Raw genomic sequence first — 24,523 nt, 5'->3', positions numbered from 1 at the left:
CCAGGTAGATTTAATTTATTAATGGATAAGTTTATTAGCCAAAAATAAACCCAGAGTCTTATTTACAGCTAGATAAAATTCACTGCTAGGTTTTGATTCCATTTCACAATGAAGACATGACAAGGTTTCTTGACTGATCTTTTTACCTGTGTTTGGAAGAAGTCTGACTTGATTTTTTCTTTTTTTTTCTTTTTTCTTTTTTCCTTTTTTTCTTTTTCCTTTCCCCCCCTTTCCCCCCCTTTACCCCCCTTTCCCCCCCTTTCCCCCCCTTTCCCCCCCTTTCCCCCCCTTCCCCCCTTTCCCCCCTTTCCCCCCTTTCCCCCCTTTCCCCCCTTCCCCCCCCTTCCCCCCCTTTCCCCCCCTTCCCCCCACTTTCCCCCCTTCCCCCCCCTTTTCCCCCCTCCTTTCCCTCCTTTCCCCCCTTTCCCCCCTTTTTTTCTGTTTTTTTTCTTTTTCTATTATGCTAATTTATGATGTTGTTAAATCATTGTTTTTAACTGTATTGTTCAGAGTTACCAAGAGTGTAGCCTAGAGTGTCTGCCCAGCTAGAATTAGTACTGTATCTTGGGCAATGTAGCTCTGCGGTTACTTCTTTAGGGTGTATAATACTCATTCTGTATGTCTTAGCTACCAGATGGTAGATTGTGTTTGCATCTCCCATTTTTCTTCCAGAAATCTTTTACTGTCTATTCTTAGGCAGTTAATATATAAATACAAGATACTAATTTGTCTGTAAGAAACAGTATAGTAGATAGATAATAAAAAAAAGGTGTGTTGTGGTATATACCCACAAGATGGCAGATTAACTTTAGTATATGTGACCTTCAGCATTTGCTGAATTTTGGTTTTAGATATGAAGCTTTAATGTTTTATTGGTTCCAGAAAGCTTCTGCCTGCCTGTTAAAGGGGTATATGCTGGAAATGGAGTGGCAATAGCCAGAGTGCATAGCACCTCCCCTTTGTGCAATGGTATTAGTCAAAATTGAACCAATAACATATCTTGAGAGCACAGAACAACTCTTTTTTTCCTAGCTTCATCAAAACTCTGACTTCTCTGCTAATCATTTAAAAAAAAAAAAGTGCTTACAAACCATGTAGTAAAGGATGGAAGAATATCTAACCTGATTTCCCTTTATGACAAGGTGACCTGCTTAGTGGATGCGGGAAAGGCTGTGGGTGTTTCCCACCTAGACTTTAGTAAAGCCTTTGACACTGTCTCATCCTCCTGGAGAAACTGGCTGCTTATGCCCTGGAAGGGCATATACTTTGCTAGGTAAAAAACCAGCTGGATGGCCAAGCCCAAAGAGTTGTGGTGGATAGAATTAAATCCAGTTGGTGGCCAGTCACAAGTGGTGTCCCTCAGGGCTCAGTACTGGTACCTGTTCTGTTTAAGAACTTTATCAGCTACCAGGATGAGGGGATTGAGAGCACCCTCAGTAAATTTGCAGATGACATCAAGCTGGGTGGGATTGCTGATCTGCTTGAGTGTAGGAATGCTCTGCTGAGGGATCTGGGCTGGCCTCAGCACATTGATCCAGTCTACTGTGTGAGGTTCAACAAGGCTCATCGCTGGGTTGTGTCACAACAACCCCATATAATGCTACAGGCTTGGGGAAGAGTAGCTGGAAAGCTGCCCTGTGGAAAAGGACCGGGAGGTGCTGGTTGACAGCCAGTTAATATGAGCCAGCTTGTGCCCAGGTAGCCAAGGCCAACATCATCCTGGCTTGTATCAGAAATAGTGTGGCTAGCAGGTCTAGGGAAGTGATTGTCCTCCTGTACTCAGCACTGATGAGGCTGCACCTTGAATACTGTGTTCAGTTTTGGGTCCCTCACTAACAAGAAAGACGTGAAGGTGCTGGAGCATGTCCAGTGAAGGGCAATGAAGCTGGTGAAGGGCCTAGAGCACATGTCTGATGAGGAGCAACTAAAGGAACTAGGGTTGTTTAGCCTGGAGAAAAGGAGACTTGGGGGAGATCTTATTGCTCACTACAACTGCCTGAAAGAAGGTTGTAGTGAGGTGGCTGTCAGTCTTCTCCCAAATAATAACCGATAGGACAAGTGGCCTCAAGTTGTGCCAGGGGAGGTTTAGATTGGGTATTGGGAAAAATTTCTTTACAGGAAGGATTGTGAAACATTGGAACAGGCTGCCTAGGGAGTGACAGAACCTCCATTCCTGGAGGTGTTTGAAAGATGTCTAGGTGCAGTGCTTTTAGTGGTGGATTTGACAGTATTAGGTTAATAGTTGGACTTGATGATCTTACAGGTGTTTTACAACCTTAATTCTATGGACTTCCACACTGAAAAAAGTAATCTGCAGTCTTGGGAAAGCTAGTGCATATGAATGGATCCACAGGAGCTCTAGGTGTCCAGTAGCTCCTGCCCATTCAGGGAAATAGAGTTCCAACGCATTTCAGCAGCACAGCCTTTGGAAGATCCATGTATTTTCTCTGACATAGATACATCTAAATCACAAGACGGAGATTTCTGCAACTTGCTGTTTAGTCCTCACCTTCCAGTCATCCATTTTAGGGAACCTATTGAACACTAAAAATCCCTAGCAGCCTGCATTTCTTTCCTTGGGAAACAAAGTGTACTGGGAAGAGAAGAGAAAGGAGATAATCACTGTGTCTTGCCCAGTGTAAGGTCAAGCTAAGGCAGGGTCATACTTCCACATCTGAAAGCTATAAGGTACTGCTTAATTCCACAATGTATGCATAACCTGAGGGATAGCCTAGATATACAGGATAAGGAGGAGGAGTTCTGTTTAGGCTGTCTCCTGTCTGTGCTGGGATGCATTTTGCCTGCTTATTTCATTATTTATACTGTTTACTTCTTCACTTCACTGCGTGGTACCATGATAGTAGTTTAGCCAGTTTCTCTGTGATTTTTGGTCAGCTGATGTTTAGAGTCTCATAAACTGGCAAAATGCTGCAAGCTGGACACTGTTAACTGCAGGTGAACAGTATATAATCTTTGTGGGTTTCCCCTGCAATAAAAGCAATGTGTAATAACAATTGCAGCCCATCATAAAATCTGTTTCTGTAATGCCTGCATTTTAGATGTTTGGACATAAAGCATTCCTTTTATGATTTTTATGCTCAAAATTGCATTTTGAAGAATATGAAACATGTCCATAAAACACTGGGGGGTTTTATTCATTTTCATAAGCCTTATTAATTAATCTGGAACTTTCTGCAGATTTATACCTTGAAAACTGTTTTCCTTTTCTTTGGTTTCTGTTGGGATCAGACAATTTGGAAATGTGCTGTATGCATTCAGCAGCAGCAGCATAACAAAGCTTTGTATTCTGGCTCATCGCCTCCATTGCAGGGGCAGACAGGTGGTGATGTCCTGTCACCATGACTACATGCAGCCCTTAGGGAAAGCTCTTGTAAGATGATAGTAATTCCTGGATGGGGGAAGGGCGTCAAGATATACTCCTTCTAGCTGTGGGCTCTTTTGTATGGGTTGCACTTGAAGACACGCCTGCCCCTGTCGCATGCGTGTCTGCTCCCTGAAATGCAGGAATTGGAAAGAATGCATCACTGCAGACAGTGCATCAGGGGCTGCTTACATTTACCATTTACACTAAAAGTCTTCACATGGATTAGAAAGGCAAAAGAACAATTACAATCAGACTGCCTGAGCTTCTGCATTTTATTGACCATAGGCTTTCCCAGAGTTAGGCATTTCAGAAGGAAAGGTATACCTGTGCTGAGGTGAAAGCAGGTTAAATCTAGCAGTGGTTTAGGGCATTGGTCTAAATGGGAAGGGGGACTCTGTGGCTGTGGCCACATCTAGTGAAAGAAAGTAGACATGCCGTAGTGGGAAGTGTTAGTGAGGGTAAATGGAAAAAGACCTTCAGCTCTGTCCTCTATAGCAGCAATTTAGGTAAGTAGAACTAAGAAGCTGTGTCTAGCACGACAGACCACCAGCTTTCTCTTGTAAAAGAGGTCTAATAGTATTTGCAGTGATTACATGTGGTTTGACCTTGTTGATGTCATAGCTGAAAAATGGGATTGCCTCATCTTTGGCTTCAGATTCGAATGGCTTAAAAAGTAATTTTTAAGTGAATTGCCAGTATTGTCCTTCTACATGTTTTTATGTGGCCTGGCCTGGCACGGCCTTACTGAAAATTCGGGGATCTGCCAAGACCGCAGCTGGAGTTGGTGTTGCTGCAGGATACTTGTCATTTCAGTTCCACTGTTCCCCTGCAGGAGCGCAGGTAAACGTCTCTGCTACTGGAGTGTTTGAGTAATGTGACAGAAACTTGAGAGGGATGTAAGAGAGTTAAATAACATAAACCAAAAAATCATTACAGTCATAGTTTGGGTTGGAAGGGACCTTAAAGATCACCTAGTTTTAACCCTTTTAACCCACCTGTCATGGGAAGGAACACCTTCCACTAGACCAGGTTGCTCAAAGCCCCATCCAACCTGGCCATCAGACTTGAAGGGACAGAACAAGCAAAATGAGAGCTGGCCTTGTGGTTCAGAAGGAATTTTTTTTTTGTTGTTTTTTACATGACTGAAATTTTACTTTAAGGAAAACACAGCTGTCACTGTGTATGTCTACATGTAATAACTGGTCAAGAAGAGTTCTGGAAAAGAGTTTGTAATCTGTGATGTTACTAATACTATTCAGCATTGGGATTTTCAGTCAGAAGTTCAGCCAAGAATGCTGTACACAGAAAATGAGAAGGTCTCACTGATTCAAATTTAACGTGGGCTGACAGAAAGAATGAGAATTTAGTGAATGAGGAGTGTAAAGAAGGAAAGAAACCCTGCCTTTTTAATGGAAATTACATAGAACTGGCTAAATAGAAGAAAAGACTAGTTAATACTTCCTTCAAGTGTTTAGGTAAGTCCCCATAGTGAATGGATAAGAGTTACCACCTGGATTTTAATTTCACAAGGGAAGAGACTCTGTGTATGTTTCCAGTGCTGTGGAGGAGTGCAGGAGCAGTGGTGAGCTGCGGAGAATGATTGGTCTCCTTTGTACTCCATCTTCAGATGCAGCAGTTCCTTCAGCCTGCTGTTTGCTCCTAATGATTCAAGAACAGAAAGAAGCAGTGACCTAGAAAATATAGAAATATAATTTTACTGTAAAATATTTACAGTCTCTAGCTTCAGCTAGGCAAATTCTGCAGAATGATGAATTGGGAGCAGCCTTGCTAGTAAAGTGTCTTCTAAAATTATCAGGTACATATTTTAATCTGAAGTACAACAAGGAGCATTCTTGTATATGCATACAGTCTGAAAAATAGAAGTAGAATGGTTAGAACAAAAAATACAGGCTTGCCAAATAGCTTTGAAAATTTACTAGCTCAGCCACCAAATTGCCCTGCCTGCTCCATTGACAATTAAATAGCATAAATCACCTATCTAAAAACCATTACTTGTTCTGGGCAAGTATTCTGAAACGAACAAAACAACAGCGGGCTTTGTATTTTAGTTACCTCCTAAGTTTTAGGACTTGTTCTTGCATGTCAATCATGAAGACATACAAGATGTTCACATCAGAGTTCTGATGAACTCGGATCACGGTATGCAAAAATGCTATAGTCATGCTGGGTCTGAGCACAAGCATGGGGAATTCCGCTATAGGGCTGCCCAATGAAGGCCAAGTACCAATAGAGGCAAGGCTCTTTGCACTCAGTATGTATTTCTATGTATATGGCCAGCAAGTGAGATGTTGCTTCATGTCCCCATTCGGAACTCTTGAAATTCTTCGCTGTGTATCAGAAACCTGAAGGGCACGGGCAGAGGATGCAGGTAATTTAAATACCACTGCTTCCCTTCTGTATTTCCTATTGCACAGCTTGGATGAACCAGTTAATTTGTTCTCTTTCCTTGGAAGAAAAGAAAAATAAAACGAGGGAAACAAAATTGTGCTAAATGGACCAGTTACAGGTTTTTGTCTAAAACATGTAATTGAAAATACATGTGAAAATGTTTAAAAAATTAAGCATTTAAAAATATAGACTCTGGGTTAAAATGCTGCATTATAAAATGAAGATAACAGTAACATAAAAATAATTGCTTGTCCTCATTTCTGCATAAACTCTGCAACACATGAATTAAGGATGTGCCTGGTGCAGATGGGAGATGTTAGTAACATCATTTCTACACAGCACACATTCATGGAAGTAGCATATGCTCTGCCAGTTTTGTCCCTTGTCACTTTCAGAGTTTGAAAAGAATGTGCTGTTCCCTGGTGCTTGGAGTTGCAGCAGCAAAATCCCATCCAAAAAATGAATGATACCTAGGATATGTCCCCCACATGTTAGGATCTGATTATGCCAATTAAAGCCACCATCCCTTTTCTCTTCTAAATCTTTTTGTACTGACATATTTTTTTTTTTCAATGTTTCTCAGTTAAGAGAGAGAATTTATACAGCTTTCCTGTTGCAGACTTTCACAAGCTTCTCAGATCTTTCTCTGCTTATTTGCATGAAGGGGTAGGATAAGGCCTTTGGTATTCAGCAGAGACAAAAAGCTGGTGTTTTTTTTTTTTCTGGGTCAATCAATTTCCTTCCTTAGATCAGAGCTCTCTTAAGTGTATACTAGAACTGAGCTTCCTGCTGTTGTAAAATTAGACCCATCACTGTCATCCCCCTGTAATAGCAACAAGAGAGAAAAATGTGAACAAGTGTATGTTTTTGTGACTGATAAACTCAGTCAATCAGTTCCAGTTCTCTGGGAAAGAAACTCATAATACAACCACTTACAGTGTGTGTATGACATAATTAAAACACCTGTGCATGTTATCTTTGAATATAGCTGCTGTTATATGGCATGTTGTTAAACTGCTTCTTTTGGTTTGCTGGATTTGATATCACTGCATTAGACCGAGGGACAAAACAGCATGACCCACTTTGATTTAGGATGGCCGACTTCACTCATTAAGACCATACTTTGCTTGTGCTTTGCTGTAAGCACGTACCTGGGGCTATGCATTCTGAAAGCAAACCCAACACTGCTACTTCAGAAGACTGGTGGGACAGAGTGTTTGTGATTCATGTACAGGCTATATGGGGTTTAAAATAAAGAGTAAATAACCCTCTGATACTGAAATTCTCAGGAGGCTTACAGTCTTACAAAAAAAAACAAACCAAAAAACCAACAAAAACAAAACAGGCGTGCCATGTAAGGTCTGGTAAATGCATTTTGTATTTGTAATATGTGTTTACTATAACAAGGAAGGATACCTTTTAGGGCTGATACCATTTTTCCCCTTACCCCTTAATATAGGTTATGAGAAAAAACATTAAATGGCTTTTGTTATACAGGAATTCTACTTGAAGTGTAGAATGCTTGGGAATGGATGCCTGCTTTACTGCTATAAATTGTTCATGATATGTCTTTTCTTATATGCATCAAACATAGCAGTTGCTGCAGAGATGCATGTGGTCCATCTTCTGGGAGATGGTAATTTGCTTCAGTCTGCCTAGGCTACTGCTGTACAATTTGTTTTCTTAGCTTAGCTGAGGCTCATGTTGCATCATGTTTTCTTCTATGGGGGTGAAGTATTTAATTTGTAAAGTGGTGGAGAGTATGTGTTGCATTACAAAGCACATCCCTGCACTGTGGTGTTTAGTGGAAACAGATCACAGCACTCCACCATCCCGCTTTACCTTATCCTCTCTAAGTTATTAAATTGTACATGAACTAATCATGATCTTTTAGAAAGCATCCGTTGTAACTAGCTCAGTAATTTGAGCACATGAGTAATGAACTGTGGTTACTATTTGCTTTGTCTATTTATAATGAATTATTTCTGAGGTTTCCAGCTTCAGTCACATGGTGTTATTTCTGTTTTGTCTATGCTTGGATAACCAAACATTCTTCAAAGAGGCAACAAATAAAAATAATGAAAACATTTTAAGTATCAGGTTTTGTTGTTATTTCAGTGATTTTTTTTTTTTTCCTGCTCAGATTTCTTTATGTTTTTTTTTAATTTACCTATCTAGATGAAGAACTAAAGAGATGAACATAAAATATCACAACAAATGGCACTCTTCAATATAGAAGTACTCAGACAATTGTAACAATTCATGTGGCAATAATAATGATGTACCATGCAAGTCATATACTGGAGATGAACCCCCTGAGTGAGGGCTTTCTTGATTTTATTAATTCCTTTCATAATTGTACTGTCTAAATGATTGATTTGTTTTTTCTTTTTTCAATAAAGCAATTTATAATTGGCTAAGAAGTGCTGAGTACTTACAATTTCCTTTAATAGACTAATGAATTTCACGGTAAATACATTTGACTGTTGGGGATCTTAACTTGTCATAATGGCAGTCCTGTTTATTATAACTGTAGCCAATCCGCTCCTTCTTGGAGGAAGTGTTGGGGGTGGGGGTTGATGTGTGTGACTGTTTTTTGGATGGGTTTTTGGTTTTGGTGGGTGGGTGGTTTTTTGGGGTTTTTTTGTATGTTTTTTGTTTGGTTTTGCTACCATATACTGAGCGTTCCTCCTTTGTTAATATTTTCAGTGCTGAAATAGCTTCAGTTAATTCTGCAGGCTCGTTACTCTTTTATGACTGTGCACATGTTAGTACTGCTCATGTGAGGCACTAGGACTTCTGGGAACACTTGCTTGGGAACACATTAAGCTGTGCTGCCCTGTGAATTAATTTGCAATGTACTGAACAGAAATATGTCTCATTTCTGGGCATCCACGTGGAAATTTTTTCATCAAAAAACTCGTTAAATAAAAGCAGCAAGTAATGAACTTATACTATGAGAGTGACCCAGCTCTACTGTGAGCATTGCTAATACTCTCATTATGGCAATACACGACAGATAAGAGGTTTAATACAGAGTAGAAGGCATTTTGTCTGTGGTTGGACACATTGAAAATTCAACTGTTCATGGACATGGACCAATACAGTCATGAGGATTAAGTCATGAGGAATTTAGGGGCCAAGAAAGGGATACTCCTTTGACTGGAAACTGTGGAGAAGGGGCTACATGCACAATGGTAGCGGTAATGTGGAATATAAACCCACGCTTGAGTGGGATAACCGTCACTACTAGATTGCCGAGTAGCATGCAGGGAGTTCTTTCAAATAGCATTTCTGTTCAAATGGTCTGGAAGCACAGGAGAGGAGTATGTAATGTGGGATTTAAATTATACAAACTATTTAAATGATAAAACCCCTATTAATATATTTCTGTGGAAAAGGGAATAGGTTAGAAGGCAAGAAGTTCACAAAAGCAGCAAAGCATAATTAGACAGACATGCCCTCAAAGCAGCGAGCCTATTTATAGTTTAGGTTAAACCAAGACCCTCAGCTCTTCCTGCTGGTCCAGGCCAAAAGCATTGTTAATGTTTTCCCACATACAGTTCTTGGTAGTGAAGTTGGGTACAGTAATCTTATTTCTACAGAGTACTGTAAGAGACTTCAGGTTCCTGAAAGTCAATGATGAACTGTCATGCCTCATCAGAACACTTGCCAACGTGTTCACAGAGCAAAAGTTCTGCAAATTTTAGGTGATTTTTTGAACAGTAATATGAATAGGTATGAGTAAAATGGAATTGCTAATTGTGAAGTCAGGGACCAAAGAAGCAGAAGAGCTCTAAAAGTCTCTGGAAGTAAATTGAATCATTTATGAGGTTAGATAAGGTAGGTAGAGGAGTGCTGGAATAAATAATGGACGTAACTTTGACTTAAAAGATTTTCATATTGACATTAACAGGATGTGATTAGATGATTCTCTAATTTCAGCCTGGAGGACAGGTACTTGTAAGGATGCCTGTGGAAGACAGTGTCTTGAGCTTTAACCCTGTATTCTTACAAGGCCAGGGACCAGGTCCAGGAACTAATCGTATGAGCAGGCTAGACAATTCCATGTGTTCTTGGTAAGGCATTTTTTCTGGTGTAGGTAAAGCCATTCATGTAAGCAAATATGGGTTCCCTATTTCATGGTGTACCAACTCGGAGACTCGGCTGCAGCGATTGTTGATGCTTATCATATCAGAGATCTTAATAGATTTAATATTTAGCCAAAGTATGGCTTATATGGTATAAGATGATGAAATGCTGAAAATATGGCAGTAAGCAAACTCCAGGAATATTCTACTTATTGCTAATTTTAAAATATGATATTTTAAATCAGATAATGTGTTTCAATGTACTACATCTTTCTGCCCTTGAACAGCATGAAGTCAAAAGTTCTAGTGCCAAAAAAAAAGTTATGAGTCAAAAGTTATGGTATAACATCTGGGTATTATGACTATGCACACTACTTAACACAGCTGAGTTTCAGTGCAGTCCCTTTCTTGGGAGATCAAGTGACATGGTATTTATTACTTTTGAGAATTACTGGAATAAAAAGAATCATGGTACAATTAAAACCAATTTTCATGTCTTTATGATGAGCCCTTTGGTTGAATGTTATACAGGACCTAACAGAGGAACTTTGTTGGAGAGTTTGTTTGCATATTTAAGACTCATAAAGTGTGAGCAGCTTTGGTAGCAGCAATCTGGCAAACTAAAACAATACCGACCTTAGATACCGACCAGTGCCTTTATGCTTCAGAAGGGCTCTTGCGGGTTGTCAGAAAGGCTGCTGGGGCAGAATGTGTAGGTGTCCTGTGTTATCCCCAGACAGCATGCTGGTGACAAAGAAGTAGAAATCAATGCGGTGGGGTCAAAATTATCAGATTTTTTGTTTTAAATTGTTTTACATAAAAATTAAAATGTGAAGAATAACGTATTTGGTTCTCGTGATAAAGAAAACATTCTTTATTTGTACCAAAGCCAGTTTTTGTCTTGCTTTAACCAAGAAAAGGACAAAGAGGAAAAAAAAAAACCCTAAACCAAAACCAAACAATAAAAAAATGAAATCTTTATTTTTTGGCTCATTTGTAATATTGTTTACGCTGTTCATGATAATAGCAATTTCCTGCATGCATTTCACCAACACATTACAAGTCAAAAACATTTGTAAAAGAAAGATTCTACATTTAATGTTAGCTTGTGTATGAAACACAAAATGTCCTGATGTCCTTGATTATACAAATGTGCCATTTTGTTCTTGGGAAATATTGTGGATCCTAGTTTTACAAGTCTAGTGCAGCGTGATTCAAAAAGAATAAGAATAGGCTATGTAAACAGACACTGCAAGATAGCAAGGATTTAATGAACAATGAGACTATCTTGGAACTTCTGATTCAAACCCCTAGAAATTTGCACATTCCTCTAATACTTTCCTTGCTATGTCCTGTTACCAGATATAACTATTTGGAAACAAGCTGGGTTCCAGATTTACACAATTTACTTCACATTTAAACATATTCAAATATAATATTAAAACAAGATAGTCTATGAATACTCTTTTTTTTTTTTCTGAGTGTGATGATGCCAGTTTGAAATAACTGTGGTTAAAAAGTAAGCCAAGTGAATGAGGAAAGAAATATAAGAAACAGTGATCTAAACTTGAAGACACTTTTCTTATATACAAAACGGTTGCCAAATGGTATTTCTTTACATTATTTATATATGTTAACCACATTTTCAACAGGTTAAACAGTTTATAATATGGCCTGTACAGTCTGATTCTACACCACTTCAATTTTAAAATGCAAAACTAAAGCAGCTCATAAATATCTGCAAACTATTGCTTAATGATATGAAAGAATGAGGTCTGCTTGGACAATTTGATTCACTTAACCACTGACACATGGTTTCCTATAGTGGAGACTGTCGACAGTGGAAGGAGCAAGATACAGCAGCAAAAGCATTGACATGCATCAGTGATACTCTCCAAACTAACTATAATGACACAGAAGACAACATGTCCTGTTGAGCTCTTGCAAATTATCCATACTGTGGTACATATCTGATGGAATTCAATGTGGCAAAGCCATTTAATTCTATGCTCAAATATGCACAACAGTATACCATTAATATTTACATGGAAAAGGGTATTATTGATTCATTGGATGTTGGCTATAATGAGAGAAGGCAGTAACTAAAGAGCAATCCAGGAAAAAACTCGAGCTGTTTAAAAAAAAAAGAAAACAGAAGAACTTTCAGGTATATTTTGGCAAAGCTATTTTTCCAGTGCAGAAACCATACAATATTTTTTAACAAAACCAAGAACTTGTGCATGTTTAATGATTTGCATAAAAATAAGTCATTGCAGATTCCTGTAAATTAGAGGAGACTTTTCAGGCACATTAATCTGGATGCAGTCATACAAGTAGTTAAAACGCCTCAAGTTTAAGAGCAACCCTGAAACGTGGAAGTTCTTAAAATCTTTAGCTTTGTGCAATGTCATATTTTCATTTATGCATGATTGACAAGTGCAGCATGCCTATGCAAATCACTTCTCTCTGTACATTATAGAGAATCTGAGAGTAGAACACCTGATCCTCATACCTCTTTCCCCAACATAAAACCTACTACAAAAATAGTCACATGTAATAGTAAACAACTTGTGAATTAAAAAATAATAAATATGCTAACACTGTTTTGTAAAAATCTGACAAATGTAGCAGCTACATTACAAACAGTGAAGAGAATTACTATTCTATGTGTTTTGCAGAATGTGAAGCAAAAAAGTATTGTTTTGCACTCATTTCATGCTCCATGTTCTCTGTGGAGCCACTTTTTCCCTTATTCTCAGCAGTGTCAGCTGTAGTGAAAACAGTAACCTCTTGTCAAGTTTGTTACCCTGATTCACAGAGTCACAGTTTGATGATGAAGGTTCACTGCTTTGTTATAGGCACTGACCTTAAGTATATATATAATGTATATATATGCACACACACGCGCGCGCACACACACACACATATATATGTGTAAAAACTGTCAGTTTGGCATAAATCTCCTGCAGGAGTCCAGTTGATGCTTCATTCTCAAAGACTGTAAACAAGTTGTCCAACAAGCAGAATTCATAGATCTTTATTTTTTATGTTCCCTGACATCTTTACCTTTGTAGTTCTTTTCTGCTTTATCTTTTTCATATTTTTCTTTCTCTGGCTTTGTTACACTGTCATAAGAAGGTGGGGAAGTTGTAGAGGAACTCTCATCTGTCTTTTCTGGAGTGGAGTTCCCATTTAGTTTATCAATAATTATCTCTTTTATAACTGGTCCATCTCCTTCTTTGTTTTTGTTTCTGTTATATATACTAGACACCTGTTTAACTTTTTGCCTTAAAAGGTAATGCCTGTAAGCACGCTGAATAATGACAGCAGATACCTCCTCCTGTTTTCGTTTTAATGTGGTTGTAATTGGTTCATATGAGACTTTAGAAGGATTGGCTGCCATAAACCGATCTTCCATCTGTATTCTGAGGGCGTCCATCTCCCCACTTTCCCCCAAAACACGCTTTGTGAAAGCAAATAAGATGTCAAGGCAGTGAATTCTGTCGCCGCTTACCATGGGCAGATCCATTGCAATAAGCTGGACTTTGTTTGGTTTTGCTATGAGAAGAGGAGGATCTAACGAAGCTGCAAAATCTGACAGCTTACTGTATTCTATGAATTGTGTGGCATCGGGATCAAACTTCTCCCAGACTTCATAGAACATCTCAAAGTCATCCTCACTCAAGGGTTCAGCGCTTTCTTCAGTAGCAACACTGAAGTTCTCCAAAATCACAGCAATGTACATGTTCACCACTACCAGAAATGATATGATAATGTAGCTGACAAAGAAGAAAATCCCAACAGAAGGGTTGCCACAGTCACCTTTAACGGAGCTCCCTGGATGGTCTTTATGGGGATCACAGTCTGGTTCCCCACTGTTAAGAATTGGAGCTAGCAAACCATCCCAGCCTGCAGATGTAGTAATTTGAAAAAGGCAGATCATGCTGTTGCCAAACGTTTCAAAGTTGAACATATCATCAATCCCAACTTCCCTCTTAACATAGGCAAAGTTGGACATGCCAAATATCGCATAGATAAACATGACCAGGAACAGCAGCAGACCAATGTTGAACAAAGCAGGAAGAGACATCATCAAAGCAAAAAGCAGAGTGCGGATTCCCTTAGCGCCTTTAATGAGACGCAGGATTCGGCCAATTCTGGCAAGTCGGATGACTCTGAATAGCGTTGGGGACACAAAATATTTCTCAATCATCTCAGCTAAGAACATACCTAGAGAAAAAAAGTGAATATTTAAAATGTAATTTTAAATTTATTAATTCACTGCCCATATAAAGATTTATTTATTGCTGTCTAAAACAATCAGTATAGGGAGCCTATAGTTATAGCAAAACAATAATACAAATTATTCCATTTTATTGAAAGCACCTTCCTGATGTTGGAATGTTATCTAGGAGAAGGAAAATAAGTAAAAGTTGACTCGCTTGTGGCAAGGTAGATGGGGTCTGCCTAAGGTTTCAGTTATTCCTAAAGCAGCCTGGAAAGAAAAGTTTCTGTCTTAGGTATAATTAGTTCTTGGAGCCAAGCCTATTACTACTGTCTTTTGTGAACAATTATATTACTTAATTTCTGCAAATTAGTAATTTATCTTTTTTTTTTTAACCTGAGGATCTACACTGTATCAGCACAGCCTCGCTCAGGTGAATGACTCTTTAAGGTTTGTCACACAACTCATTTGCATTTTGGAGAGTCATTAGCTTTTAGTTGACAGAAATCTAAATATTCACCAAGTCCTTAGTTATCAAAAGCAATTAAAAATCTCACCCCCTTCACATACTTTTCAGTTTTAGTACTGAAAACAAATTTGTGGTTAGTTCACATACACCACTAAACATTCCCTGTTAATCTAATGTGCCAAATAGTTCCTTTATATCTTCTGATGTGGAAGATGACAGCAAATCTAATGGAAGAGATAAAAATCTTACATGCAACATTTCATCTGAATCAACATTTAAGTCATACAGGAAACAGAAAATTTCATATTCATTATTATAACATTCCTGTAACAAATGTTCCCTTTCCCTTCCACTAGTTATTTCTTGAAAGGGAATTGCTCTTACCTACTATGGAGAGAATCACAACCACAAAATCAAAAATATTCCAGCCTAGAGTGAAGTAGTAATGGCGAAGTGAAATCAATTTCAGGACACATTCTCCAGTGAAAAGGATAATGAACACAAGGTTAATCCGGGATAAAATTGTTTCCATTTCTTTACTCTGGTCGTCTGTTTCTACCATCATTGTGACCATGTTAAGGCAGATGAGTATCATGATGCTGATGTCAAATACTTGTTTGGTTACAAAATCAAAGACCATGCCTTGGAATTTGTTCTGCAAAACCAGAGATGGGATACAGTTTATAGTCTGAAAACATTTGTCTTTACAAATGCCAAATGGGAAAGCAAGTCCCTACAAGATTTAGGAGTGCAGAGCAAGACCCATTCATGACACATCTGTTAAGACATACTAAACGCATGCTGGTTTGTGTCTCACTCTGTGAGATCATTTTGAGAGCAGATCAAGAAGTGTACCACTGTTGGCTGAAGTGATAGGAAGGGAAACAATGCAATAATAACAGAAATAACATTGACGATTGATTCCATTGGTGTAAAAAAGGTGGTATAACTTGACAGCCAGCAAAAGCACTAGCCAAATAGAAACTGATTATTCTTAGGTGGTTTGTAATACTAATCCCCAGAGAGGCCTCTCTCTTTCTTAACCTAATTGTGCTTGGTGAGATCGTTGACATGCTGAAGTTACATGTCTCCAACACAGCATGACTGCAATATCCTAGTTTTTCTTTAGTACTTAGCTAAATGTTTCTTGCCATATGTCTCTACTCAGAAAGACTATTTTTAACCACTTGGTGCATAAGGTGCAACAAGTATTTTATTTTTTCCAAACACTGTAAGAGTACAGTAAATAGCAGCTTCTTATCTTAGAGACAGATTTATCCTAGTTTATGCTCCCTACGGCATCCTTTTATCCTGTAAGATTATCTGCATCTTTCTCATTAAGTGACCACTGCTCCCTTCTGTCTTCAGCAAGGGCTAGTGCCTCCCCATTTCCTACACATTATCTGGGAGGAGAAAACAGAAAATTAAGTTTATCTGGGGGTAACAAGAACCAATAAATGATACAATCAACTGTACTTTTCTAGGACTTAAGGAATTATGAAATTTATCACATTAACCTTATTAAAACCTGCAGTTCATACTTAAGAGTGTATGTTTTTAAATGAAACATGAACAATCTAGTCCACTGAATGAAGAAAAAAAGGGACAAATTCTACCTTTACAATAAAATAAATAGAAAGAATATTTTCTTTCCAGACATATAGCCTTTTCTTGTTGGCTAAAATAATATTCCCCAATGAATATTTAATATTAGGGGGTTTAAAATCAAATCACTTACCACTGGCCTTGGTATAGGTTTCTGTGGCTTTTTGGATCCCAGTTTCTTCATCGCATTGTAGTATTTCTTCTGTTCTTCTGTCATAAATATATCCTGACCTCCAAAGTAAACAAATAGTATCAAAACTAATTACTGTCATGTCCATGCATACATCATTTAACTACAGTATGTCTCTCTGTAATACAATATCACAGTATGTCTCTTTGTAATATATTTGATTTAGATAACAAAAGTGATGTTTTTCAGGTATTTATAGTGTGGATGCTCATATGCATTCCTAACACACAAAACCTCCCCTTTGTCAGGCTGAGAGTTGAGTTTTTCTTCATGCTCACTTTTGCTGACAAGGCTAAAATGTCTATTTTACTATAAAATTACTATACTGATGCTGTTAAATAACTTGCTGATTTAGTACATATGAGCGTGATTGGTGCCGCATGTGTCCTAAATTCTAGACAGACTTTTAGGATTACAGATAGGATACAGATCTAAAATGAGTAACTTTGAGGCACAGGTTGTGTCAAGGGAGAGTATTTGGGTCTAACCTGAGGAGTTTAATCACCTATGATACAAATTTAGGAAAAGTAGTCCAAAACATGCCACAGCAAATTATTAATCAAAACATCACTGGAACCTTGTCTAACTCAAATTAGCCTTTGTTTGCAGAGGCAAATGCTGCCAGTCAGATGTGCAACTGACCGACTGAATTTCAGTATAAAGTAAATTGTGCTTATTGGTGAATGAACTAAGTTAGATAGATAGAAACATAATGATAAAGTCTCTGTCTGCTAAACTGGATATCAAAGTCCAAAGCATAGCATAACTGATATAAATGGAGGAAGTAGCCTCAGGTGTATTTATGGCTCTTATAAGAACATTTTCACAAGGAAAAATTTCTGTAGTTCGCAATTGATTTTAACCATAGATTCTGTTTAGTACTGCTGCTTTTTACTTGGTGACCGGATAAACCCAAATCATATAAAACTGCTTTTTCACAGCATACAGAGATTTAAAATGATCCTGAGGTTCTAGTTCTTTTTGGCAGCTGAAGGCTGAGAATCATGAGGCTTCAAAATATTTTAAATGTGATTATTTGTATTTTTTTATTTTTAAAATTATTAAAAACCTATGTGCATTATCAATATAATTTTTTAAAGACTTGTATGTCAAATGTATAGAAATAGATCTCCTTCCTTTTATACCTTTGCTTTATTATTGCTAATAAATTATAGATTGTATTTGTGTCTAACAAGTTCATCTAATTTCTCACAAAATTGTTAGAAAAATAGAGTTCTTTTGTACACATTTTTACTTGTATCTTTAAGCCTATTCATATGAAGTCTACCAAACTTACTTTTAACCCACTATTTAATCAATTTGCAGAACTATTATCTATTGTATGAAAACAATGCCATATTATATTATCATTAAGTGCCAAGAGTCTATAAGTTTAATTAAAATTATCTTGATTTTCAAAAGTTAATTAAAAGATTAATATGGCAGATATTGTTACATCTAATCAAAAGAATAATGCACATTCCCTTTTTGCATTTTCATTTTAGCTCTTACACAATTTTCAAACTATTATGAATCAGCTCCTGATTTCTCCCTTTTCACTTGTCAAAATGATGAAGTGCAAAGGTCAAAATCACGCGCACAGATTCAACATAGATTGTGTTAAAAAAAGAGACATTTTTATTCAAGGAATCAAAATTACTTTTGATTTTTATTAGCTTTACATAAATAAGTTATTAATTCATTATAGTTAATAATTTATAGAACTATGGAAACATTTTAAATACTTATCTTCTTTTTTTGTTGGTTGAAGTTGTCTATAATGACACCAATGAAAAGGTTCAAGGTAAAGAATGATCCAAATATGATAAAGATGACAAAATAAAGATACATATACAAGTTGTCCTCATACTTAGGTTGATCTTTTACCTGCAAAACATTATAAATTTTATTAACCATGAGAATACTAGATGTAAAAACACAATGCATAGAATTTATGAATAGGTATATGCTATCTTAGCTAGAAAATCTATAAACTGTACTCAGTTATTAAAAAAACTAAACATGTCCATTCCACTCAATATTTGGAAAACTGGAGGTTGTCAGAATGATTAGTCATATGGAATTTTAGACTACATATGCACACAGATATGTTTACGTATGTACATATACACAAAGTTCCTCGTGTAGAAGAACCAATGTGGGACTGAGAGCAGTCATTAATACTTAAAGTTTTAACAGCACAAATCTAAATATTTTATATTATGTTCGGTATATTTTCATGCAACAGAATCAATCAATTTTACTATCACCTAAATCTCCCTGGAATTCTTTTGGGCTTACATATTTAGTTCTGTAGCCAACTTAAAATTCTAATTCCTAGAAAACAAACAGGTGTTCTGCAACCTTAGAATCTAATTGAACTTAAATATATAGATAAAGGAAGTGCTCATACCTAAACAAACAATGAAATGCAGTTATACATTATAAAACAAGATTAATATGTTCAATATGTAAAAATGACATTATATAATCTTAAATTAATTCATACTGAGGATTACCAAAGGAAGTGGTTAAAAACCCTCTTTTTTTTTTTTTAAATTAACATTAGCTTTTTAAAGAAAGTCCCATTATGTTAACTTCTCTTATTTGCCTAAACAGAAGGAAGTGGGATTAATCCTTTCTACTACAAATTCTAAGATTCATGAAATTAGATAAAAGTTCCTTTCTAGACTAAATGTATCTAGAAAAATATGTACTAGTGCTGATTATAATTCTTAATGTTATTGTATGTGTAGCTGTTTATACTCTATATCAGAACATGGCCAACAGATGATCTTTGAAAGTCTTACACTTACATCTCGTGAATCAACAGCAGCATACATAATATCCATCCATCCTTTGAAAGTAGCCTAGAAATAAAATACAGTTGTTTGTCTTCCTTATAAAAATTCATAATGTGGAAAATAACTAGGTCACAGCATTTGGGCCTTAACTTTTAGTAAAATAATATCTAAATATATAAACCACATTTAATAACACGGGTATATTTTTATAATAATACTATATTTTTTTTGAGAAGTTATTTTTCAGTTATTAAAAATCAGTCTCTGAAGGTCTCCACAGGGGCAAAGTGTGTTTGGAGCTGCAGATTCTTGCTTTGCAGGTCAAGAATGGTAGGTTTGGATAAACATTAATGCTGGAGATCTTCAAGTAAAATTTACTAGAATCACTCATGCTAACAAACATTTTATCAAATGCACAGTATGAATTGATGGACTCAGCAATACAACTTCTGAACAGATATGAACATGCATCTGAATTTTTTTGCTATGGCTAAACTACCATGGTATTTTTAGAAATGTTTTAATCCCACATAACTAAAAGGAATAGACTCCATTAAAAAAAAAAAAAAGAAAAAAAAGAAAAAGAAAAAAGAAGATATATATATATACACACACATTGTTCCTTGAGGAATAAGATTTCCAGAAGACCAAAAAGTGAACTGTGATAGAACTGAGATTAACTTCTACAAAACTCTGGGCTGAGTTCCTATAGAGACTTCGAGTAGAATAGAGGAAAATAAGATCTGCCATCATTGCTCTAAGGTGGTGATTTTCATGGACATGCAGTGTCCACTTTCTGAGGAACACCAAAAGGTTGGTGTGACATTCTAGTTGAAAGCATGAGTGCCCACTCATATTAGCCAGGGTTTCCAAGCTTATTCACAATAAAGAAAAAAAGAGCTAAAAGGCCTGTTAAATGAACAGATAAAAAGGATCTCTCCTTAGGAGATTCAGGAGAGGAACCACCCCAAGGGGTATATTTGCATCTGTGCTTTCCAGAAGTAGCTCTGGTCCTTTGGTACGGCTGCTACTTTCCCCAGCGGAAAACTTGCATTCTTGGAGTTTTCGTGTCCTGAATCTTGCAGTACAATACAGATATATATTAAGAAGGTATGCTTGGAACCAGGTTTCATAGATCTTTGTGGCTCAGTTGACAATTGGCAGCCATTTGGTGCACTTTTGCATAGCAATATTAGAAGAGGATTAGAGTTTGGTAAGAGCAATAAACACAGAAGAGTGGAGGGAGAATGTTAATGGGAACAATCAACTGAAGAGGTGACATGATACACGCTCAAGGATCCTTTAATCTCTGCAGGAAAAGTAAAGGGCAGAAGGGAATATGTGAAAAGGAAAAGAATCAGAATAAAAAGAATTAAAGAGAAGCAGAATGAAAGGTCCATGGTAGTGATGTAGTAATTAAAGACCAACACTGTCTGCATGAATGACACAGATGACATTCAGACACAGTTTCAAGAGACTAGAAGTTTTCTTTGTACATCTTCAGAGTCAAGTATCAGTAATAAGACGGTTTAATCTTTAGTGCAAGGGTAGCAATGAGATCTGGTCAGAGAATTAGGATCATCATTCAGTACTACTATTCACGACATGAGAGTGCTGACTTTACAGACTTTGAATATGTAGCAGTAATTAATAGAATATGCCATGCAATACAGTAACATCCAATACTTCACAAGGAGAATAGTATAAATAACATAATTAAGTATATTATAATGACTCTTTAACATGCATTAATGGAATATAATAGTTATAAATCATGAGTATTTTTTGTCATAAAAGTATTTTACATTTTCCTGTTTTAGGCACAGTTCAATGTCTTTGTAGTTTCATGTATTTCTTAATGAAAAATATTTATTTTAGTAGCAAGTACTGTTTATCTGCCAACATCAAAAGAAAGCGTTATATGATTAATCAGACCTAATACTCAATCAGAATCTGTCTGTCTATTATTCTTCCCATGGGCGGCTTCTACTTCTCTTAGAGGATTTCAGACCTCTTACACAAGTATTATGATAATAGATAATGGCTCCATGGTACATGAAACATTGGGTGCCCCAATCTCAGATCTTGCATCGTTTATGATTTCTTTCCCCAAACCCACTTCCAGGTCTTGAAACTCAAGGCTCTATTAAACAAATATTTTCACTGGAGACACTGGGTTGGTATATTTTTATTTTTACCATCTAACTTATATACTGGTTCCTTAGATGACTATAAACATGAAGGAAAATCCACTTTACCTTGATCACGCTGTTGACAAAAGAAAAATTATTTTGCAATGCCAAAGTGCCTAGATTAATGGATTTTGACTGTGAAAGCATTTTGCTGTGGATGTGTAATGATCACAATCACAGAATCATTAGGGTTGGAAGCAACCTCTGGAACGTAGGAGGCATTGGCAGTAATTTCTCACTTCAGACCAGACAGTTAGTTGTCTGCCCACTTTTAAGCTGCTATCTGCCTTCCTGTCTTACAAGGTAACTGTGCTTATAAAGGAGGGGAGAGACCTTTTTAATAATTAGAGGGACCTCTGAGCTTGCCCACCATGGCAGGACTCAAGAGATGCATTCCTGAAGTTTATATTGTGCAGCACTAAAAATATTCTTGTACCTTTTACACTTATTATTTTCACATTGTTATCATCATCATGACACTGTATTCCCTAGCCTTGGAATGGAAAGTTACTTTACTATCATTAATACAAAAAATATAGGTAACAATGCAGTAGAGTTATGTAAGCTGTACATCATTGCTATGAAGAAATTATTCCACTACTTAACAGTCTTAACCTGCCCACTTTTGTAGACTTCTTTAAAAAGATCAAAAAGAAATTATATAAATTTACTTACTACTTGAAGAAGAGCAAGGTATCCAGCTCCTACATTATCAAAGTTAACTTTCACATTTTTCCATCGGGCACTTTGATTGTTTTTTATGAGTTCCTCACACTGAGTATAATTGTTGACATCACTGACATCAAACATCTCACCAGTTGTGGTGTTGACACAGTGATAGAATTTGCCAGCAAACAGATTCACTCCCATGATGCTGAAGATGAGCCAGAATATAAGACAAACCAGCAATACATTCATGATAGATGGAATTGCTCCTACAAGGGCATTTACAACCACCTAGTGTACAAATTAGACAAAATAGCCATTTAGTTTGTGAGCAGAAAAATAAAAATACTTTAAAAATGTTAAAACAGTATTAATATGGAATGGACAGTTAAAATGTTACACTAAAATTTATGGGGAAACGTTATTTAAGATTCAATAAAAACACTAATGAGATTGCAAAAAGCAAGAAATAAAATAATATGGAAACCAATACAATGCAAAAGTCTGAAAAAAAAAATCAAAAAGCAAAAGAAAACCTGTTAGTAGCAAGATGGATTCTTAGAATTTGTGTGCTCTAGAGAAAAAGAGAGAAATAAATGTTAAATTCCAACAATACAAATCAAAATCTATAAATAGAAAATAAACCAGAAAAAGATCATAGAATGATGATGTGGAAGACTGAATAAAAATGTCTACATGTAAAAATATCATTATTAATGATTTTATTCTCAGAAACTCTAAGAATATATTGGCACCAGTGTATTTTAGCATCTACATACAATATAACATAATTAAGCATGTCTAAGTTAGTTTTTATTAACAGCATCTGCTATAAGTCTTGGGTTTAAATTGCCTGGCTCACTAATCTTACACTTAGATTTTTTTTTACTTGGTTGCATTTAATACAGTTGAGCCAATCTATATGGGCAAGGGCAGTAAAAGATAGATGAAATCCCTTAACAAAAATTTCCTCTTACTTCTTGTGATTGAACTAAAAGAAAGCTGCAGATATTCACATGGTAATTTTCTACCAAATCAGTAGAGGCAGTTGTTTGTAGTTTTTTGTGTATGGTTTTGAAAATAGCAGTATTTTTCAATACACTAATTTGACTGGAAGTAGTCTAATATCAATAGAGGTTTTGCCTGTTTATTAGATAGAAACTTATGTGTAGTTTGCAATGCAAATCACACCCTACCCTGGCTAGTTTGGCCACCTCTAGAATATCAGCAGCCTCAACCTAGACAGGAACCATGCTATTTCTTTGGAACCTTTAGACCCACAACCAAACTGTAAGTTTGTGTTGCAGCGTCTGGGTGTTTCGAGGTAAAAGATTAAAAGGAGATTTCTTAGTAACATTACCATGTTAAATTTTTATGCATCAATTTTTCCAGGAGATAGCATAGTCTGCATTTTCAGCAGACAGCTTGCAATAGTTTGGGAGTTTGGGGATTTTTGTCAGATTGGCAGAATATGAAGATACTTTCCTCAACAGGAAGGATTTAAGCTGTGTAGGAGGAGAGGTAAGATGGCAGCAGATACATTCATACGAAGTAAAGGACATTAGCTGAGAAAATTATTTCCCATCTCTCCTTTTCTATACTTCCAACCCCACAGTTATCAGAGAACCTTTCCCTAACAATATAGCATTTATTATGGGATTTTTTTCCCCAGGAAGGTAGACAGGGAGCCACAGGGAGGCTATAGGAGGCTATAGGGAGGCTATATAGATGTGTCACTGTTGTCAGTTTCTTCACCTTTTGTTTTGTTTTGTTTTGCTTTGCTTTGTTTTATTTTGCTTTGCTTTATTTTGTTTTGTTTTCCAGGTAATCCTGTTCCACCTAAACCACTGACAAACTGACAGAGAAGTGAGCTACAGAAATGTGTAACATAAAGTTCCCAGCTAAACTGGAGGAAACCCCTCCTACCCTCTGTTCTAAAATCTCTCATGTCCTACTTTTCTATATAGATCTACAAATCAATGGAAAACACAACTATGCAGCAGTCAGCAGACAAATTTAATGAGCTCAAAGTCTCATCTCCAAATGTAAGCTGTACACATCTTGTGTATAAGGACATGTTGGAAGGCTTTTTCCATACATTTTTGCATGCATTCCCATTCTGGAGTTCTTTGCAGAAGGCATGAGTGTCAAACTTCTACATTACTTTTTGTATGCATGTATTCATTTACACTTTTTCATTTTATCTCACCCTCATTCCTTCAAATCGTGACAAGGCTCTTAAAGGTCTTAAAGCTCGTAATGTCCGAAGCGATTTAATGGCACCAAGTTCAGAATAGCCCAAAGCATTGGCTATTAAACTAACCAATGAGACCTATAAAAAACACAGAAAAAAAATTATTATGAAATTTGTTCTACACTGTTTATTTAAAAAGAATACAGATTCAATCAACAGAAATATCAACAGTGACATCATTCTTGCTTATAGTGACTTTGGACGCCCAATCCCACAATTTTCATACTTGCTGG

At 36.7% G+C, this 24,523-nt stretch overlaps 1 protein-coding gene across 4 annotated transcripts in view; it reads right to left on the bottom strand.

Annotated features, from left to right (window-relative positions):
* Positions 1-10,842: 10,842 nt before the first annotated feature.
* The window catches only part of LOC115609097 (sodium channel protein type 2 subunit alpha-like), a 72,496-nt gene continuing 58,815 nt past the window's right edge, over positions 10,843-24,523 (bottom strand). For 3 of the 4 annotated variants that reach the window (XM_030488825.1, XM_030488826.1, XM_030488827.1), the window contains 7 exons: positions 24,246-24,368; positions 22,046-22,327; positions 19,191-19,244; positions 18,124-18,261; positions 16,318-16,422; positions 14,964-15,234; positions 10,850-14,115 (listed from right to left, as the gene is read on the bottom strand). In XM_030488825.1, the coding sequence (XP_030344685.1) occupies positions 12,923-14,115; positions 14,964-15,234; positions 16,318-16,422; positions 18,124-18,261; positions 19,191-19,244; positions 22,046-22,327; positions 24,246-24,368 (2,166 nt within the window). In that variant the 3' untranslated portion in view covers positions 10,850-12,922. Of the gene's footprint in view, positions 14,116-14,963; positions 15,235-16,317; positions 16,423-18,123; positions 18,262-19,190; positions 19,245-22,045; positions 22,328-24,245; positions 24,369-24,523 lie in introns of all 4 variants that reach the window. The other variant, XM_030488824.1, reaches the window with a different exon arrangement.

Source organism: Strigops habroptila, chromosome 5 (assembly GCF_004027225.2).
Source record: "Strigops habroptila isolate Jane chromosome 5, bStrHab1.2.pri, whole genome shotgun sequence".
In the NCBI taxonomy this organism is placed as follows: domain Eukaryota; kingdom Metazoa; phylum Chordata; class Aves; order Psittaciformes; family Psittacidae; genus Strigops; species Strigops habroptila.
The sequence above is the reverse complement of the archived record's forward strand: the minus strand, read 5'-3'. Positions and strand labels throughout refer to the sequence as shown.